Raw genomic sequence first — 18,814 nt, 5'->3', positions numbered from 1 at the left:
ATAAAAGGTGGTGCTCGGTGGCGAGATGCATGGTGTTGTGTGAAAAGTTGTCATGGTGAGGGAGTGTTGGCCAGAAGGTCGCAAGGATGTGAGTCGGACCTTAATATAAAAATCTGATTACCACAAGCGAGGCAAGGTTGGCCGGGCGTGGCTGAAGACACTTCAAATGAGCAATAGGCTTCCGATATAGCTGATGCCTATAAGAAGATATCTTTATCATAAGAGGCGAATAACAGGTTAAGGAAGAACAATTAAGGGGACTAGAATTACCGGGTTTACCGTTTCCGCTTCGTAGGTGGGCGGCGTCAGAGAATATGTGGATATCAACCCAGTTGGGTCGGTTCAATTCAGACCTAAAAGAAAGGGGTTTTTTTTCAAAAAAATTTAGGACCTACTGGGTGAAGCCGAGGTGGCGAATTAAGTGCAGTGAAAGAACATAATATTACCCTTGAAGCCTAGCATCTAGCGTGGGCTCGACGGGGAACTTCAATGGAAGTTTAACCTGTGAAAAAAACATGAGCAATTGAAGGTTGGAAGTGAATAAAAGTGAAGGTGAAGACGGCGAGCGCAGGCAGGTAATTACCGTAATATGCGGTTTGTGGTCTCCGCATGGCGCTCAATAGCGTGGGCCTTATCCGTGCGAGCCTGTAAGGAAAGAATACGGAGGGCGCACATAAGGCATACTGGACTGAGATGGGCCCTCAAGGGAGCCGGGGTAATGCATCAGTTCAAGGCTTACCGTAATACGCTCGTAGTGGGGCCGCAATGGGTTCCCGTCTGGAGGCTCGATGGCCTGGTGCTCAGCGTCTGCATGCAGCGGCGCCTAATGTGGTCCGGGTTAGTGGTGATGGAAAGTGAGGACGGACTAGTCGGAGGTGACAGTGATCCCGATATTGGGCGCCATCTTGGAATAGGCAACCCAGCGAGTGAGTGAAATAAGTGCATACAGGACGAGGTTTCAACCATAAAGGATCATAAAAACAGAGGGGAGCACATACAGTTATATGGGCTCACGCCAGAATGCGGTTCTCTGAAAAACACGGTCTCGAGCTGATTAAAAACAACTGACATTTGGAAATGTTACAAATGAACATAGACAATTATGTAGGCTCATGCAGAAAAAAGTTAACCATTCATAGCCAGCTTATATTAGGCTAGTCCAATCCTCTGTTCTGTTGAGACCCTCCTGGATAGAGTTGAACTGTATGATGGACTTCAGCTCTTCTTTATTGAGTAACTGTCCCATGTTGCCACCCCTCGGTGGGAGTCTCAGTACTTTCAGGACAGTCCATTTCAAATCACTGTCAGAATGTTTTTGGGCTGCAAAATGTTCCACCATAGGTGCATTTAGAGTGCCGCACCGGATGCGACTCCTGTGTTGCCCTATGCAAATTTTTACCTTCTGGCTGTGATAAATTGTTAGATCCAAAAAGGAAATAGAATCATTGTTGGTGGTAATGGTGAAAGTGAGACCCAGACAGTTATTGTTCAGCCAGTGTAAGAATTGGCGCAGGCAATCGTCGCTTCCATTCCAAATGATGAAAACTTTATCCCTGCGCATCTCAGGGATAAAGTTTTGGCGCAGGTATATCGATGACATTTTCACAGCGAAGGCTCCTTACTGACACGTCTCTATCGTAAGCCCACTGAAAAAAACACTCTTTTGGCCTACAATAGCAACCATCCGAGAGCACTACGCGACTCACTCCCGTATTCGCAATTTTTGCGAATCAGGCGTAATTGCTCTTGTAAGGATGACTATTTTCGAGAAGCTACCACCCTAGCATCCAAACTTAAGGATAGGGGGTATCCAAAGAAGTTAGTTAAAAACGCTACCAAGCGTGCATGGTATTGTCCTAGGGAAGCCTTACTTACACCGAAAGAAAAGTCTGACTCTAAGCGCATACCTTGTGTATCGACGTTCTCACCAATTTCCAATCAACTGAAAAAGACTATTCTCAAGCACTGGCCAATATTAAACACAGGTGTACTCTCTATTGAAAAACCAGTTTTTGCCTTTAAAAAGAGTAAGAACCTTAGAGATCAATTTGTGAGGGCTGCTTTACCCAATTCTCTACCTCTGGCTACACTTGATAATGTATGGGGTCTGTCCCCCATTGTTGGGCATGCTAAATGTGGTGGATGTAATAACTGTGACAGTACTATAGAAGGAAAAAGCTTTACTTTTAACAATGTCACCATACAATGTCGTTCCTTCTCCAACTGCAACACCTGCAATGTCATTTATCTAATCCTATGCCCATGCCAAAAAGTGTACATTGGACAAACCAGCCAGAAGGTAAAAATTCGCATTGGGCAACACAGGAGTCGCATCCGGTGCGGCACTCTAAATGCACCTCTGGTGGAACATTTTGCAGCCCAAAAACATTCTGACAGTGATTTGAAATGGACTGTCCTGAAAGTACTGAGACTCCCACCGAGGGGTGGCAACATGGGACAGTTACTCAATAAAGAAGAGCTGAAGTCCATCATACAGTTCAACTCTATCCAGGAGGGTCTCAACAGAACAGAGGATTGGACTAGCCTAATATAAGCTGGCTATGAATGGTTAACTTTTTTCTGCATGAGCCTACATAATTGTCTATGTTCATTTGTAACATTTCCAAATGTCAGTTGTTTTTAATCAGCTTGAGACCGTGTTTTTCAGAGAACCGCATTCTGGCGTGAGCCCATATAACTGTATGTGCTCCCCTCTGTTTTTATGATCCTTTATGGTTGAAACCTCGTCCTGTATGCACTTATTTCACTCACTCGCTGGGTTGCCTATTCCAAGATGGCGCCCAATATCGGGATCACTGTCACCTCCGACTAGTCCGTCCTCACTTTCCATCACCACTAACCCGGACCACATTAGGCGCCGCTGCATGCAGACGCTGAGCACCAGGCCATCGAGCCTCCAGACGGGAACCCATTGCGGCCCCACTACGAGCGTATTACGGTAAGCCTTGAACTGATGCATTACCCCGGCTCCCTTGAGGGCCCATCTCAGTCCAGTATGCCTTATGTGCGCCCTCCGTATTCTTTCCTTACAGGCTCGCACGGATAAGGCCCACGCTATTGAGCGCCATGCGGAGACCACAAACCGCATATTACGGTAATTACCTGCCTGCACTCGCCGTCTTCACCTTCACTTTTATTCACTTCCAACCTTCAATTGCTCATGTTTTTTTCACAGGTTAAACTTCCATTGAAGTTCCCCGTCGAGCCCACGCTAGATGCTAGGCTTCAAGGGTAATATTATGTTCTTTCACTGCACTTAATTCGCCACCTCGGCTTCACCCAGTAGGTCCTAAATTTTTTGGGAAAAAAAACCCTTTCTTTTAGGTCTGAATTGAACCGACCCAACTGGGTTGATATCCACATATTCTCTGACGCCGCCCACCTACGAAGCGGAAACGGTAAACCCGGTAATTCTAGTCCCCTTAATTGTTCTTCCTTAACCTGTTATTCGCCTCTTATGATAAAGATATCTTCTTATAGGCATCAGCTATATCGGAAGCCTATTGCTCATTTGAAGTGTCTTCAGCCACGCCCGGCCAACCTTGCCTCGCTTGTGGTAATCAGATTTTTATATTAAGGTCCGACTCACATCCTTGCGACCTTCTGGCTAACACTCCCTCACCATGACAACTTTTCACACAACACCATGCATCTCGCCACCGAGCACCACCTTTTATTAAGCAAATGCGGTATGCCCTACTATCACTCGGTCTTCTTCACTCCAAATACGAGCACAAAAGCACCCGTGCCCTTTGGAACAAGCAACTGCATGTGCACGTGTTGCATTCTGCATGTCAAGAGTGGTCACTGACTAGCTTTTTTTAGTCCTCACTATGTAACGAACTGATGAAGAATCTTCTTTCCCCTTTTTTTCCTTCCTGTTTAAACCCTACAGGCTCACTCGACCAATCAGGCAAAGTCAATTCATAGTCCTGAAGATGATCCCACTATATTGTAGGAGATAGGGATCGAAACGTTCGTCGACTGTTTTGCAGTACTGCTTGTTTCATGATTTATAATTTTCACGGCAGTTACTGTGGGTTTGTGCTTATTCAAAAATTGTTTGCATTGTATTATAAGCCACCCTGCTCTCCTTGTTTGCCTGTAAACTCTTTTTCTTTTTCCCTTGTATTGTTTTCTTCTGACTAGGTACAGGCTTGTGCCCAGTTACCAATGTGCGACTTGTCTCGCCATACTCTGCCTATACTATAAATTGCTTTCCAAATAAACACTTCTAGGTCCGGCTGGACATTGAAGAAGAAAAACACAGCCTTTATCTCGAGCCTGTGTAAATTATTTCTCTAAGTATCACTTAAAAACCTAGGACCTTTGTTAAATATAAATACATTGGATTCTGTAGCACGAAAATTTGGATATACTTGCACACCCCGCTTTGCTTTTTTCTTCTTGGTGTTCGTTTTCCTCTCTATGTGAATTAATTTCTCCTCTAAAAAATTCTTGTCTCATGCTAATAATATGGAACATAATTGGTGCTCTCAATATTAATTTGCAGTCTTGAGAAAGTCTTCTAAGAAGAAACCCTTGTTGACTGTATGAGAAGTACCTGACGTAGAACCTAACGCTGGCCTACTGGAGTCATCAACAAATAAATCCAGTATACAACCTAATAGGTGTTTCATGTAGATTGATAATGGAATTATATCCCCATGTTCCTGTACTGGTGTGCTACAATCGGTTGACGTATGCTTGTGAAGGACTGTTCTGTCCAGTGACTCGTGCTACCCCTAAGTGAAGATCAAAGAAGACATGCTGTATGCAACAGCACCGGTCAGTATTGATATGAGATCACTGAGCCCAAAAGAGGCACTCAAACTCGTACAGAAATTATATGATTGCGCAGTCTGCGTGACAATTGAACCGCGCAGCTTCTGACGGATGTACGGCAGCACATAAAATACATTTGGGAATGAAGACCATGGAGTGTGTGTCTGCATATAGCTTGTTCACAAAAGGCCTGGTGAAGCAAGTCCTGATTTCTCCAATGACTGAGGCAAACACAAAATTCATTGGAAGATCAAATGTACTGCAGGATTCATCCTCCTCCAGTGTCTAGCAGGCTAGAAACGTTTCTTTGTGGACCCCAAGAACAATCTCAACAGGTTCATATGCAAATAAAATTCAATAGGGATTGCTTCTTTCATACAGCTTTAATCTGCTGCTTTGAGCAACCCATGGCTTGTCAATTCGTATTTAAAAAGGGCACCATGATTGTGCATAGCACCCTATCCCCTAAGAAAACTGGACATCATGTTTCATATGTCTGAGCCTCCCACGTCACAATCCTTCTGATAAACACTGAATTATAAATTCCCAACATTCTTGCATTTACATTGGTCTGAACCTCGACTCAGAACACGCTACATTCCATACATTAAGTGATGAAACAGTTAGAAGTGACATATTCTCTCTTCATATTCAGTAGGATACCCACAGCATGTGAAGGGTCTGTGCCTTCTTCTGTTCTTTGCTTCTAGGGGTGTTTTGAGTGTTTCATTGTGAAGTCAGTTGCTACATTTCATGCAAATCATTTGTAAATAGGGATTGAAATACAGGCCATGTCAGGAGGCTTTTGGCAAAGGAGCCAAAAGAACATCGCTTTGACATTCACTAATATGGGTCTGGATTGCTCCATTACACTGTAAACAGGTTTGCTGCGCAGACCGACCTAAGTTGGTATTTTGTGCTGTACAAGTGCTAGAGCAGTCTGAGGCTGGGCACCTTTGGGACATGTTTAGGGGGATCCTTGGAGCTTCTGGGGAGGGTACAGGCTGAACTTTAAATGATGCTGCAGTAGAAAGAAGCAGCACAGTTCCAGCAGGAGGCTTCCGGTCTGAGTACCTACTCGAGGATTGCCACTGGCTGTGCAGTTCTAGAGGAAATGTGGCCTAGAAGGAAAACTGTCCCCTTTAGAGCCCGAGGACCTGTGGTCCACTCCGGCCCTCCTCACTGGACAGCTGGATAACACTGGCTCTTGCTTGATAAGACTGTCTGCTGGACATCTGCTTTTTCTGTATTTACAAGAAACTAACTGGGCAGAGGAGACATAAAAACACATTAATCATAAACTTCCCCAGCCCACCCCTCTGAAGGCTTTTTAGGATTTGTGTGTTACAGAGAACGATAAATAATGATATTTTAATATTGTGTTCTGTTCAAAGCATAATGCATTCGATGCCAAAGGACAAGGTATGACCGGTCTGTGCTGCCGCCCTAGCACAAAGGTGCACAGTGGCTCTGTAATGTCCAGGGCATGACTATGAATACCTGTTGAGGACAGGTCATAATCTTAATCTACACAACATTGACATTTTGTAGGTAGCGCACCACTATGATTGGCATGGTCTTGTTGTGCTGTGGGTGGACCCGAAAGCATAAGATTGCATAACAAAGTACTAGCCTTTATCTAGTGTTCCATTGGGCTTTGAGGACAGAAGCAGTGCTGCTTAACTTAAGATGGTTGCTTCCGAGAGTCGCCATGATATATAAGGTTTTACCTTTACTAACAATTAGCCCTTAATGCCCCCTCAAACTGGATCACGTAAGCACGGAAATATTTCATAAATGCATTTTCAGATTGAGATTTCAAGGCTCATGGTTTTTTTTAGCAAATGTAAGTGAACAGCGGGTGGTGAAATGCACGGATTGTCTTTATATTTTCAAACTTTATCGGAGGGTAAAACCACAGAATACTCTTTGAAAAATGCAGGCTCATCACCTTCCTTTGCTAGTTTTAATCTGTTCTTTGAACAGTGTCCATACAGGCAGCGGGCAGGGCCCGTGGTGGACATGGGTGGCACCGGTGGGCATTTCCAGAGGGGAAAGTGGGCAGCAGCCAAATAAGCAAAATTTCGAGCAGCTGCACTTATTTATGTATTCACTTACAAATTAAATACTCGGGTATCAGCCATTTTATCTCGCAATAGACTTCATTATCAAGCAAGAACAACTGTTCATTCTTAACCAGCTCAATGGTATTCACATAAACAACAACGTAAGAAACAGAGTGGAACAGGAGACACTGAAATCAGACACAGATCCCTGCAGGGGATGCATGACTCCACTATTTCACCAGGGCCAGTCATCACTGTTGTCACATCCACTATTAAAGCCACAACTATGCAGAACCATAAACTTTAACCTTCTCTTCTTCAGACAACTATGTTCAAGAAACACAATACATCACCTCTGATACTTGCCAGCGAAGGTTGCGGAGCTGCTCTAGTGCCCACATTTTACACAAAGACCCAGATGGGTACTTCAGATGGTGCTGGGCAAAGGCCGACTCTCCTGCATACAGAAGTGAGCTTGCTCGTCGCGCGACTCCCTTCAGCACGTTACGTGATGCGTAGAATCCAGTCCATGCCTGGAAAGGATCTTTAAGAGAAATAAGATGCTAAGCTTTGTAACACGGCAGATCAATCAACTGAAGCTGCAAGTGTTGCTAAATATAGTGTAACACATTTTTATTTAATTTTAATAATAAATAAAGTTTGATTTACGTTCAAATACTAACGTAATACTGCAAGGCCTGCTATTTCACGAGGGGCTTACCTTGATCTTCTTCCCCTTCAAAGGTTTTTGTCATAAATTAGTCTTGAAGTAGCACTGTTTTCTAAACTATTCGATTATGTAAGTCAATCATTCCAGATACTGGACTGTGGCTCGAGTTACCTCCTTGAATGTTGCAGCATTCGTGGGGCACTCACAAGCATAACCTGCTACATCTGCCTAATTGTATATGTTGTCAAATTAAGCGTATGTATTAACATTTGCAATTGTTTTTTTCCTGTAGAAATCATTTTCCCCCATGGAAAAACCCGAATTTTGGTGATATCCCTTCCAATTAGGCATTACTCATGCCTTTCAGTAGTGTTTACCTTCAACTCTTTCCATAGCGTAAATGGGACAAAGAAAGGTATGTGAATACCCAGGACCTAACACATCTGTAGGTACACACATACAAAGAATAGCCTTTCTGGCTTTACAGGTTTAAGTGTGGCAACTTTTATAGCACGACTACCAAAACCTATGTGGCACCATACTCGGATAAACCTAAAATAATTCGTAAATAACACGCAATTCAGATAATGTCGTTTATGTTCATGTTTGTCCATGCTTTAAGCAATATATATCAAGAATGCATCCCATCAGGTCAAAAAGATGTGCTGGGACAAATGCGCACCATCAGTCAGAACAACGCCCACTACAGACTTGCTTGTCACTGTAATGACATGGATGACAGTAAAAGAGAATTTCAAAGGTTTTTGTCACTGGCAGTATCTGATCAATTATGAGAGGACAACTAGGAGTTGTTACTAGGATGACTGGAGTTCAAGTATAGTATTGCGTCAGAGACTAGGATTCCTGGAAGAGGAGCTGCGTGTACAGCCGAGTTAAATATTCGAGTACCTGCAACCAAATTCATTATATGCTTTGCATATTGAGGATTGCTTCACTTTTTCTTGTTTTTTATGCATGCTATTTGACATATACAACATATTGTAATTGTTCTGTTCTGCACAGGTGCTTGAAAAGAAACACTGCACAGACAGTATGATCAATTTCACCTTCGATTAATGTAATCTTCAGATAAGATTTCAAGTTATATGTGCCCACAGGGGCTTAATTAGCGGTGTCTTGTACTGTTGTTTTGATGTATTTGGTACTATTGCGAGTACACATGGGTTTTATTGTTTTTTTACATTTAGCAAAACAAATGTATGGTGACAAAGTGATGGACTTGTCGAAATATTCACTTTGACAGTACGGTACGACTTGAATGAGTAGCTATGTTCTCTCTCGTTAGTAGAATGTACGTGGAAACTTTGTCTTCGAAGATGGCACCCATCCATCCATCTGCTATAAGGTGGTTTTGAATTCGGTAAACCAATGGAATCACACGTCTTTACAGAACGACCCACTCATTGGGGTTTTATTGCAAGTCATGTTTGAAACTTGCTAATTCAGCTTTGCGGTCTCTGCACATATTAAATGCAGTACTGATTATGATGAGTGGCGGGGCCTCATCTGAAAACTGATTTAAACTTGGCAACTGCTCTATTTATCTGCCCTCTGTAATGTCACCTTTGACCAAGTCTGTGTGCGCAGACTAGTTAGGTGTGTGCATATTTTACTGCCATCATGCGGATTTCACGATAAATTAATTTCATCTGCAGTTTCAGTGTGCACGTGGCTTCTTAATAAACATCTCACGCTAGGGCAGGATTTTTGGTATCTATTTTTATTTCAGTAGTAGAGGGATAGCACATGCCCTGGTGTATGCAAACTACTTAGAGACAGCTGGACAGCTACCAGTTGCTAAGGAGCTACTCGTTGGAGAAGCCTGTTTTTAGCGCTAATCTAATTCCAGCATAAATCAGACTTGGTCCTGATCCAAATGGAAAAGTGCAGCTTGTACAGGAAGGCCATCTCCTCCCTGAACCAGAACACCAGCACCCCAAGATCGGTTTCACCCTGATTGGGGCTCGTCAGTCTGGTGTAGCTTGGTCAGTAAACCCAGAAGTGCTCGATGAAACCAACTTAACTCTGTGGGAGCTAACACCTTGCTCTGCCGCCACCCCAAGTAAATAATTCAGATTCTCACAGTGTTGTAGAAGGCTCCTAGTTGTGCATGTATTTTATTTGAAAGAAAATTCAACAAGATTTCCAAGCGGAGCTTCCAATACTAGCTGCAAAAACTAATGACAATGTTAAACAATAAGATATCTAGGATGTCCAACATACTGTCCTTTTTACCAGACAAATAAATGAGCAGTGCCTAATGGAACAGGAATATGGTATCAGCATCTCCTGCGATAGCTGTCAAACTGCACAGCTGAATCAGATACATTAACACAGACCAGTATTGTGGTAGAATCTGTCTTTGTAAAACGGTCTCCAACTGGGCAACGTTTAATATATGTAAATATATGCAGGTATAGTCACTAGCTGCTCTCTCCAAACTAGAGAATGCATTTAATTTGATATGTCACAGGAATGGATGAGGAGCAGAACTTTCATACATATTAGTGGATCAGATACGACACTAAAACAAGTATCAAAAGCAGGCCTGGGTGTAGTTTGGGGAGTTTCGCAGCGCGGAACTCCGCGAAGTGGCCCAAAAACTCTGCGAAGTTCCACAAGTGGCAAAGTGCAGTGCGAAATGCCGTTCGCGCTAATCTTCCTGCCGCTCGGTTAGAAATTCTATCCAAGCGGCAGCTCTCGTTCATGAATTTAGCGTTCGCGAGCAAGATAAAACTCTGCTGCACTATGCGGAGCAGAGTTTTCTGCACTCCACGAGCTCCACAGAGCGCGAAGTGCAGAAAACTCTGCGAACGGAACGGAGTTCAACACCCAGGCCTAATCATAAGGCACAGACAAGCGTTGCTGCAGAATACACGATGTCAGAAAAGTTCCAGGACATTAAGCAGCCATCCTACATACCTGTGGAATATGGAAGAAAGTCTTGATCATTCCGTACATCCCAAGTGAGGTTTTCACTATAAAGGGCCCGGAAGTAGTCGCTGAGGGTGGCATACTGTACTTTCACACCATACTCCTCAGCATGCTTATTTATGTAGTCAAGCAGTGGATCCATGTTTTCAAACTGAACTGATGAGTTGAAAAATTGTTTGTCACAGCCCTACAAATTAAAATGAATGAGAAATTAAAGCAAGAAACAGGGGAAGCAACCTGAAATGTAGCTTACACAAATTTAACTTGTAAACAATTCTGCCTTAGAAACACACATGTTCAGTACACGTTGCATGAAATCTGCACATTTCCGCATTTATGCATGTTGTAAGAGCCATGGCAAACCGGCAGCCACTGCAATAGCAAATCTCTTAAAGTCTGAAGGATGTAGCTCCCAAAATGAAAAGATTCTTGATCATTGAAAATTCCCAGTTAACCTTTTAGTGAAATGATGTACTTCTGTAACTTGTGGGTCACAGGGGACCTATTAACTACATTAGTCTCATATGCAAAAGTTGAATGCCCACAAAAATTTATGAAAAAAATGTTATCTCGTAAGCTCATTCCAAGTTGCGCAGTAACAAGTTTCAGCCCCAAGCCACTCACACTGTCACCATCAGGCAGTCCTTACAGAAGCAAGTGTAGGTAGAGGACGTGGTATTTGTTACATTTTATAGATGCTCAGAATTTTTTTTTCCAGACCCTCAGCACCAAGGACTTAGTCAATGTGCCAAACCGAATAAGGAAAGTATTTGTACTGCAACCATTCTTCAACCTACTCAGTATTATTTGAGCAAGATGTGTTGCAGGAACAATCATTCCTCCCCATTCAAATAAGGAATAACTCCCCATTCATTCCTATGGGCCTTGGCCTTGGCCCATAGGAATGAATGGGGAATTATTCCTTATTTGCGATTAGCAATTTGCTAATCGCAAATAAGGATGCGATTTCAAGGGTGCCAGGGTGTCCAAAGGACACCCTGTAGCACCTCTGAAATGTGAATTTACACCGATGTTGTGCACACACATGTCCAAAGGACGTGTGTGTGTAACATGCAACTTAGAAAAAGGCATTAAAATGCATTTTTCTAAGTTTTTCGCTATTTACCACGAGGTTTGACTTCGTGGTAAATAGCGGTCCTAAATTGCGAATTCGCAAATTTTTAAATGTTTCATGAATGGCATTTAAGGAATCTCTAATAGAGATTCCTTAAATGCTAATCCTCGCAAATTTGCGAATTCTTTATTAGCGATTTTTGCATTTGGGATGATGAATCCCAAATGCAAAAATTGCACTCGCAAAGGGCCGGATTCTCAGAATCTGGCCCTTTGCGAGCGCAATTTCCTTTCATGAATCTAGCTGTAAATGCTTCCGGTCCCAGTAGTCTTCAACCAGGACGGGAAATAGGATTCTATGAGATCTGTACTAATGTCGCATGGCGTGAACATTCTCCTCTATCATTCACGCTCCATGTTTACATTTTATATCAATCTTTTTATTGTTAGAAACTCTTAGAAAATAAAATTAACATTATTTTTATTCTACGAGATAGCGTTTAAAAAATAAATAAATGAGAAACAAGACATGTAGATATCAACCTTCTAGAAAACTCTTAGAAATGAATAACCAGTTAATGTAAAATGAAGCAGCAGGCATTACAAAGTAAATACTGCAAATATATTCACATAAGGATGATTATCACATTGCAGAACATAATAATATAAAGTAAATGTGTGTCATATTAATCACATACATTCAGCATTTTACTAAACCTACATTTTCACTTTTGATTGATTGATTGACTGTCACATGTGGCTCATAAAGGGGGAACATCCAGAATAGAAAATACATAATACTCAGAACTGGCTGACACAATGATGGGCTTCTACAGCTTAGAAGCATGCCCTCACATTTTAAGCGAGGGAGACAACAACATTTTAAAGGAATCCAGTTTTCTGTCAAGTTCTATAAAGATGATATTGATCTGTAAAGATTGAAATCATTGCCCCAGGGCCACAGTACTCTTCCAGCCTAACCCTTGCAACACGATCATCACTGAACATTTTACTAAGCTAAGTCTGGTTCTATCTGGCTAAAATAGAACAAGAATTCCTGAGCAATTTGTAAGTCAGATTTCTCAAAAACCTTTATGTTCAGTTGTATTTTTTTACATAATCTTTTACACATCCACACAGAATCTCAACATCAGACAGTTAAATGTGCACTTAGTGCATTCGCTGCCGAAGTTTGATTACCTGTAATTACATTGTTAAAGCAGGGGAAATAGGTTAAGGAACCTGATCTATTGGAAGGATGCACCGTCCTAGGGCTTCGGCGCAGCTCTCGCTTTTAAAGCTCCATTCAGAAGTTGCAGTGGGAAAATTATTACTAAGGAAATGGAATGCAGTAGTGTCCACGTGGGCTTCTGCAGGAAACATGAACAGGTAAAGGTGGCTGCAGAAAGCGTGAGGAGCACAACTCTCATGAGTCTGAAGATCGAAGATGGCAGGGGTTTTGCATGCACTTGATGGCGGTAGTAAGAGCTCCATCCCGAACTGGGAAGAAATTAAAAGGAATACTGGATTTGGGTCCATGAAGGCTTGTGGGTAGGGATTAAGCTAACTCCTGCCTGCGTGCACAGGAGAGATTCAGAGGTCCCGTAGGACATCTTCCTTCTGCTGAGTGACTTTGTGGCACAGAAGAAGGTATGAGTTTGGATCTGGGAGAACTGTCTGGCTGTGGGCCCCTGTTGGAAATGACAACTTGGGGGTGTGGGGACAAGTCTGGCCGCTGACTGTCATAGCTGCCTCCACGTGAAGCTCCTCCGGCCAGGGGCGAAAAGATTGCCTGACCACCTCCCTCAGCATGCTCCGCCATCCTGACTGCCAAACCTCGCTACCAGAAGAGGGGGAGAGCAACACCAGAGTTTCAGATGCCTTAAGGACCGAACCAGGGGTCCTGTTTTTGCCCGCTCCCTGCCGCGGCCTGCACAGCTACTTGAGACTGGCTGCTTGAGGGTGAAAGGTTGACATTAGTGCCTCGCGGTCCAGCATGGACCCACCTACTTCTCTTGCGGCCTCAGCTGCTATTGGGCGGTGGTATCCTGCACAATGTAGATACTAGCGCTATAAGAGGAGGATGATCCCCTCAGAAGGTGGTGTTCGAGCCGGAGCCGCTCCTGCCCACTACCGCTTTCCCACGCGAACCTGCAACATCCTGCTGCTGCCTACACGGCTGATCCACATCGAAGGGTGAAACTGGAACAGCACTCTTCTTGGCAGTACCCCCACTCGCTGAATTCTGCCCTTCCCAGACCGCCCCCTAGCAGGACTGTGACTCCCCCAAGGTGAGAGAGGGGAAGTATTAGGGTCACGAGACCCCATCTGGGCCACTTAGGTTGAGCAGCAACATCCTGTACAGAGGACCTTGATGTTTTGCCCGCCTCCCTTCCTCCGTTCTTGGGCCACTGGCTACAGTGAGACACACCATCCTGTTCACAATCCACTAACCTGTCTGCCTAACAAACTGGGACCTCTGCTTACGGAGTCTCCTGACATACTGCTTTCCGCGGCCTAGCTTAATGAGGGTTAGGGCTCACCATTTGCCGCCCTGACTCTCCCTTGCTCCTGGGCATTTGTACCATGTCTGACACTGCCTCTGCCTATTGGGAGGGAGGGGCCACATTTGTTTCATCGTCTCCTTGCCTACTATTTCACCTCTAGCTGTCTGCGGATACTCGCTGCCTTGGTTCTGTGGCAGGTTGGCAGGTCCTGGCCTGCCTTTATTGTGTGGGCACTCCAGGCAAGCCTCTTCACTCTGTTCTATATTGCACCAGTCTTGCATTTCTGCTTTAGTTGGACTAGGACCTGGGCACCTTCTTCAAAAACCGTGTTTCGAATGCATCTGCAGTTCTCTGCGTAGGCCTTCACCTTGCTTTTTCGAGAAGTGTCTGTGACAAGAATCTCATCGTCCTTGAGGGATCGAATGACAACCACGGCTAGTGGTAAAGCTACCCAATAGCAGCTGTTTACAGAGGTTGTGGGGTGATCGAGGTCATCCTCAGGCTGCACCACATCTCAGCCCTCAGAAGCGTCCATAGAACTTATCCTGTAGGAAATTTCGGCAGTGGGGGCACAGCTTGGGTTCATGGATTCAAAGATCTCAGACCTTACCCTGAATATGATAACCCTGCAGGCAGACATGAGCAAATTTTATTCTAAAGCAGATGACCTGGACAAGTGGACAGCCCTTCTTGAGGAGCGGCTGGACAATGCAGACTCGTGGTGCCTAGACATTCGGTATCTCAAACCGAAAGTGGTAGACTTGAAGGAGAGGGCAGGATGGAACGAAATCAGGGTTTATGGCATCCCTGAAAAACTGGAGATGGAAAATGGTGTGGGCCCCTTGTATCTTCCCCCCTTCTTGGCCATTATCTGCCTTCCTCACCCCTCAACCCTTCACTCTCAGGTCCACAACTCCAACTCTCGACTGGACTACTTCCTGGTGATGCAAGTGGTAGTTGCCCATTCTCAGTACAGTGCTATATTTTGACCCAGCACTTTGACCACTCTCCCATAGGTTCCTCAGTAGACTGGAAATTTACTGCCCCCACAGAAAGTCATGGGCCTTAATGTCTCCAGTTATAAAATGCGGCGGACCGTGCATGCTTGAAATCTCACCTTTCTATTTATATGACTGACAACTTGGGTTCAGTCGTGTCCCCTCAGATACTCTGTGCCGCATCTGAGGCCAGTAATGATTGACTTGGCCCTCGCAAAGAAAGATAGATCGGATCGTCAGACAGTCATGGAAAAGAAAATTGCATCTATACTGAAGACCAATTTCTAAAGTCCTACGACACCCTCCCAGCGTAACCTGGAACAGGCAAAAATGGAGCTGAACTATTTGTTGATTTCTAAAGCGGAATACATGCTTTACCGCTTGTCACGTCCTTCCCAGCATGCTACTATGCAAATTACCATGCCACACACAGGGCACTGTAATATAAGTCTTTATTCTTTGGAATGCAACAGTTAACTGAACGCACTCTGTTATAAACTTTAGTGACCACACCCAGATACCTGCCAACTGATTTAATAACTTTGTAAGGAGTCCGGCAAGGACTAGAATGTTCCTACTGCACACAAATACGCAACACTACATCTCCCCCTTTCTTAAATAAAAAGTACAGACAACATATATACATTAGAGTTCCTCACGGAGTCGTTGAGGTGCTCATACCAATCTTACGGATCGAGTCACAAGAGGTGAAGGTGTTGCACTGTCATCTGGCACCGTAGATGTAGACTCAGCACTCAGGTGGACTTGCCTCACTCGTGATGTCTGGGACCGACAAACATCGAGGCAGATGCTTGAAATGTGACAAGTCACTCGTAATGGACTTTCTGGGACATTGAGCGGTCACCGCATGTCCTTTACTTGTCACAACTTTCAATGGATCAACTTTCGAGAAGTGTCCGTGACAAGAATCTCATCGGTGTCCATTACTCGGCTTGTGTTCTATTGTGTTAGTTCTGGCCCACTGTAAGTGGCAGGGCTTTAATCTATTGTGTGGTGGGGAGTTGACCGTTAGGCACAATGGGCTGGACATAAGGTGGACCCGAGACCGATTCCTTCAAGCGCAGCACGTTGAGCCACTTTCTTCCGGGTGCCCATAAATAGTTCCACAACACCATTTGCCTGGTGTCAGAGAGGTGTGCTTTTTTGATGCTTGACGTCCAAGCGACTAAGTCCTTAAACTCTCTGCTACTGCTGCTACTGAAGGGTGGACAGTTGTCAGATTTGAGAATGGAGGGAACATCCCACGTTGCAAAAATATCATCAAGCCTCTAAATGACTGTCATTGGTGGTTGATGACAAGTCTTCCACTAAGGGGAAACGTGAGCACTCATCAATAACTACCACAACATGATGTTCATTGTTAAAGGGTCCAAAGAAATCAGCTGCAATTTTCTCCCACACTTGTTTAGGAAAGTCAGACATATTTAGCGGATGCTGTGTTGTCTTGGGAGATAAGCAATTACGCAGGTGACAAGCTTTCAGTTCCTTTTTGACTCATTCATCAAGGCGAGGAAACACTCGTCTCTGAGGGCTCTCTTGGTGGTCACAATGCCACAATGTCCTTCGTGGGCCAGTTCAATGATGTGTTGCCTCAAGCTCTCTGGTATCACATTTCTTGAACCTCTTAGAATACCTTCTTGAGTGGCAAAGTTCTTCTTGAACATTTTAGAATTTTTGATATTCAAAGTCATCTTTGAGCGGTCAAGTGTGCCTTCTCCATGACTGCCTTGTAATGATATCCTGAAGTGTAAGCATGACTCTTTCTGTGTTGGTAGCAGCAATGATCTGCCTAATGCAGTGGTTCCCAAACTTTTTTGACCCGTGGCTCCCTTGATCTAATTGGCAGTTGGCCGTGGCTCCCCCCATTTTTTTACCGGTGGACGGGTGGGTGGGGATGTAAGCCCGACCTCGGGAGTACTTCCTGTTGTTTTCCCATATATTAATTGGGATGCAATGAAGGTATTTTATCATATTTGTAACAAAATAAAAAGATAACAGTTGTAAAAGGGGAAAAACAAACTTTTGCTTTATGTGCTGATACGTTTTCTCTCATCGAGAATGTAAATGTGTTGTGAACTCAGGCGTGGGAGGATGTATTGAAGCCAGTGACCATACTGATGTTTCAGTAATATTTGAATGCCTTCCCCTTTCAAGGACCATCCGAGAGTTGTACTGGGTTTGGTCTAGAATAGTTTAGAAAAATGACAATGGCCCTGTCTGTAAACGCATATTTGAAGATGTTTTTTAAACAAAATACACTTTCTTTTTATGTAATTGTAAATGCATATTCCCTATTGAATATATGGAATATGCATTTACAATGAAATAAAAAAAAGTGTATTTTGTTTACAAAAACATCTTCAAATGTGCGTTTACAGACAGGGCCATCGTCATTTTTCTAATCTATTCTAGACCAAACCCAGTGGAACTCTCGGTTAATCTGGAGTTAAATTCCACCAAGTTAAGACGGAGCCACTCGGTGATATCATTGCATACTGGAGGAAAAATGCACCCAACAGGCAAACACGCACGCCGAAATTCATTTAATACACCCCTCCCCCTGTCTGCCAGAACCCTGCCAACCCTCTCCCCCCTGCCAACCCCCTCCCCCAGTCCCCGGATGTCTCCCCCTTCTCTGTTTTATGCCTTGTGGCTGGCCCTGCACTAGGAGTGCCCGTTCTGCCCATGCTTGCTCCCTTTGTGACCTCTCCTGCCCCCTCTACCCATGTCTGTCCCCTTCGTGTCTTGAGACTGTCACTTCTTTCCATGCCTGCTCCCTTCGTGTCCTCTGAAAGTGTCTTCTATCCATGCTGCTCCCTTTGTGTCCTCAGACTACCCTTCTCTCCATGCCTGCTCCCTTCGCACATTTAGTCTGCTTCTAGTGTCCATGCCTGCTTCCGTCGTGCCCTCAGACTACCCTGCTGTCCGTGCCTGCCCCATACCCCTGACTGCCCCCTCTGTCCATGCCTGCCACTGCACCCTCAGACTGCCCCTTCTGTGCATGCCTCCTTTCTTCGTGCACTCAGTCTGCTCCTTGTGACCATGACTGCTCCATTTGTGCCCCCTGATTGACCCATCTGGCAATGCCTGCTCCCACTGTGCTTTCAGACTTCCCCTTCTGTCCATCCCAGCCCCCTTCGTGCTCTCAGACTACCTCGTCTGCCCATGCCTTTCCTCCATGCCTTCTCCCTTCGTGCCCTGAGACTACCCCTTTCCTCCATGCCTGCTCCCTTCGTGCCCTGAGACTGCCCCTTTCCTCCATGCCTGCTCCCTTTGTGCCCGAAGACTGCCTCTTTCCTTCATGCCTGCTCCCTTCGTGCCCTGAGACTGCCCCTTTCCTCCATCCTTTCTCCCTTCGTGCCCTGAGACTGCCCCTTTCCTCCATTCTCCCTACGTGCCCTGAGACTGCCCCTTTCCTCCATGCCTGCTCCCTTCGTGCCCTGAGACTGCCCCTTTCCTCCATGCTTTCTCCCTTCGTGCCCTGAGACTGCCCCTTTCCTCCATTCTCCCTACGTGCCCTGAGACTGCCCCTTTCCTCCATGCCTGCTCCCTTCGTGCCCTGAGACTGCCCCTTTCCTCCATTCTCCCTTGCCCTGAGAATGCCCATAGAGGATTAGTGTTGAATTAGTATAGTGAAACATGCAAGTACATTGTTAGTGGTGGATAGGTTAGTCAGTTATTTGGATTTGGAATGATAGCAGAAGGATAGAGGAGGAA

General features: G+C 44.6%; 1 protein-coding gene across 1 annotated transcript in view; it reads right to left on the bottom strand.

Annotated features, from left to right (window-relative positions):
- Window positions 1-18,814, bottom strand: part of MAN2B2 (mannosidase alpha class 2B member 2) — a 371,121-nt gene that overhangs the window by 217,425 nt on the left and 134,882 nt on the right. The window contains exons 7-8 of the mRNA XM_078678503.1: window positions 10,486-10,684; window positions 7,226-7,416 (exon numbers count right to left, since the gene is read on the bottom strand). Of these exons, the coding sequence (XP_078534629.1) occupies window positions 7,226-7,416; window positions 10,486-10,684 (390 nt within the window). The remainder of the gene's footprint in view (window positions 1-7,225; window positions 7,417-10,485; window positions 10,685-18,814) is intronic.

The sequence above is a fragment of the Lissotriton helveticus genome, chromosome 2_2, assembly GCF_964261635.1.
Source record: "Lissotriton helveticus chromosome 2_2, aLisHel1.1, whole genome shotgun sequence".
NCBI classification, from domain to species: Eukaryota; Metazoa; Chordata; class Amphibia; order Caudata; family Salamandridae; genus Lissotriton; species Lissotriton helveticus.
Note: the sequence above shows the minus strand (reverse complement) of the source record. Positions and strands in the feature narration are given on the sequence as shown.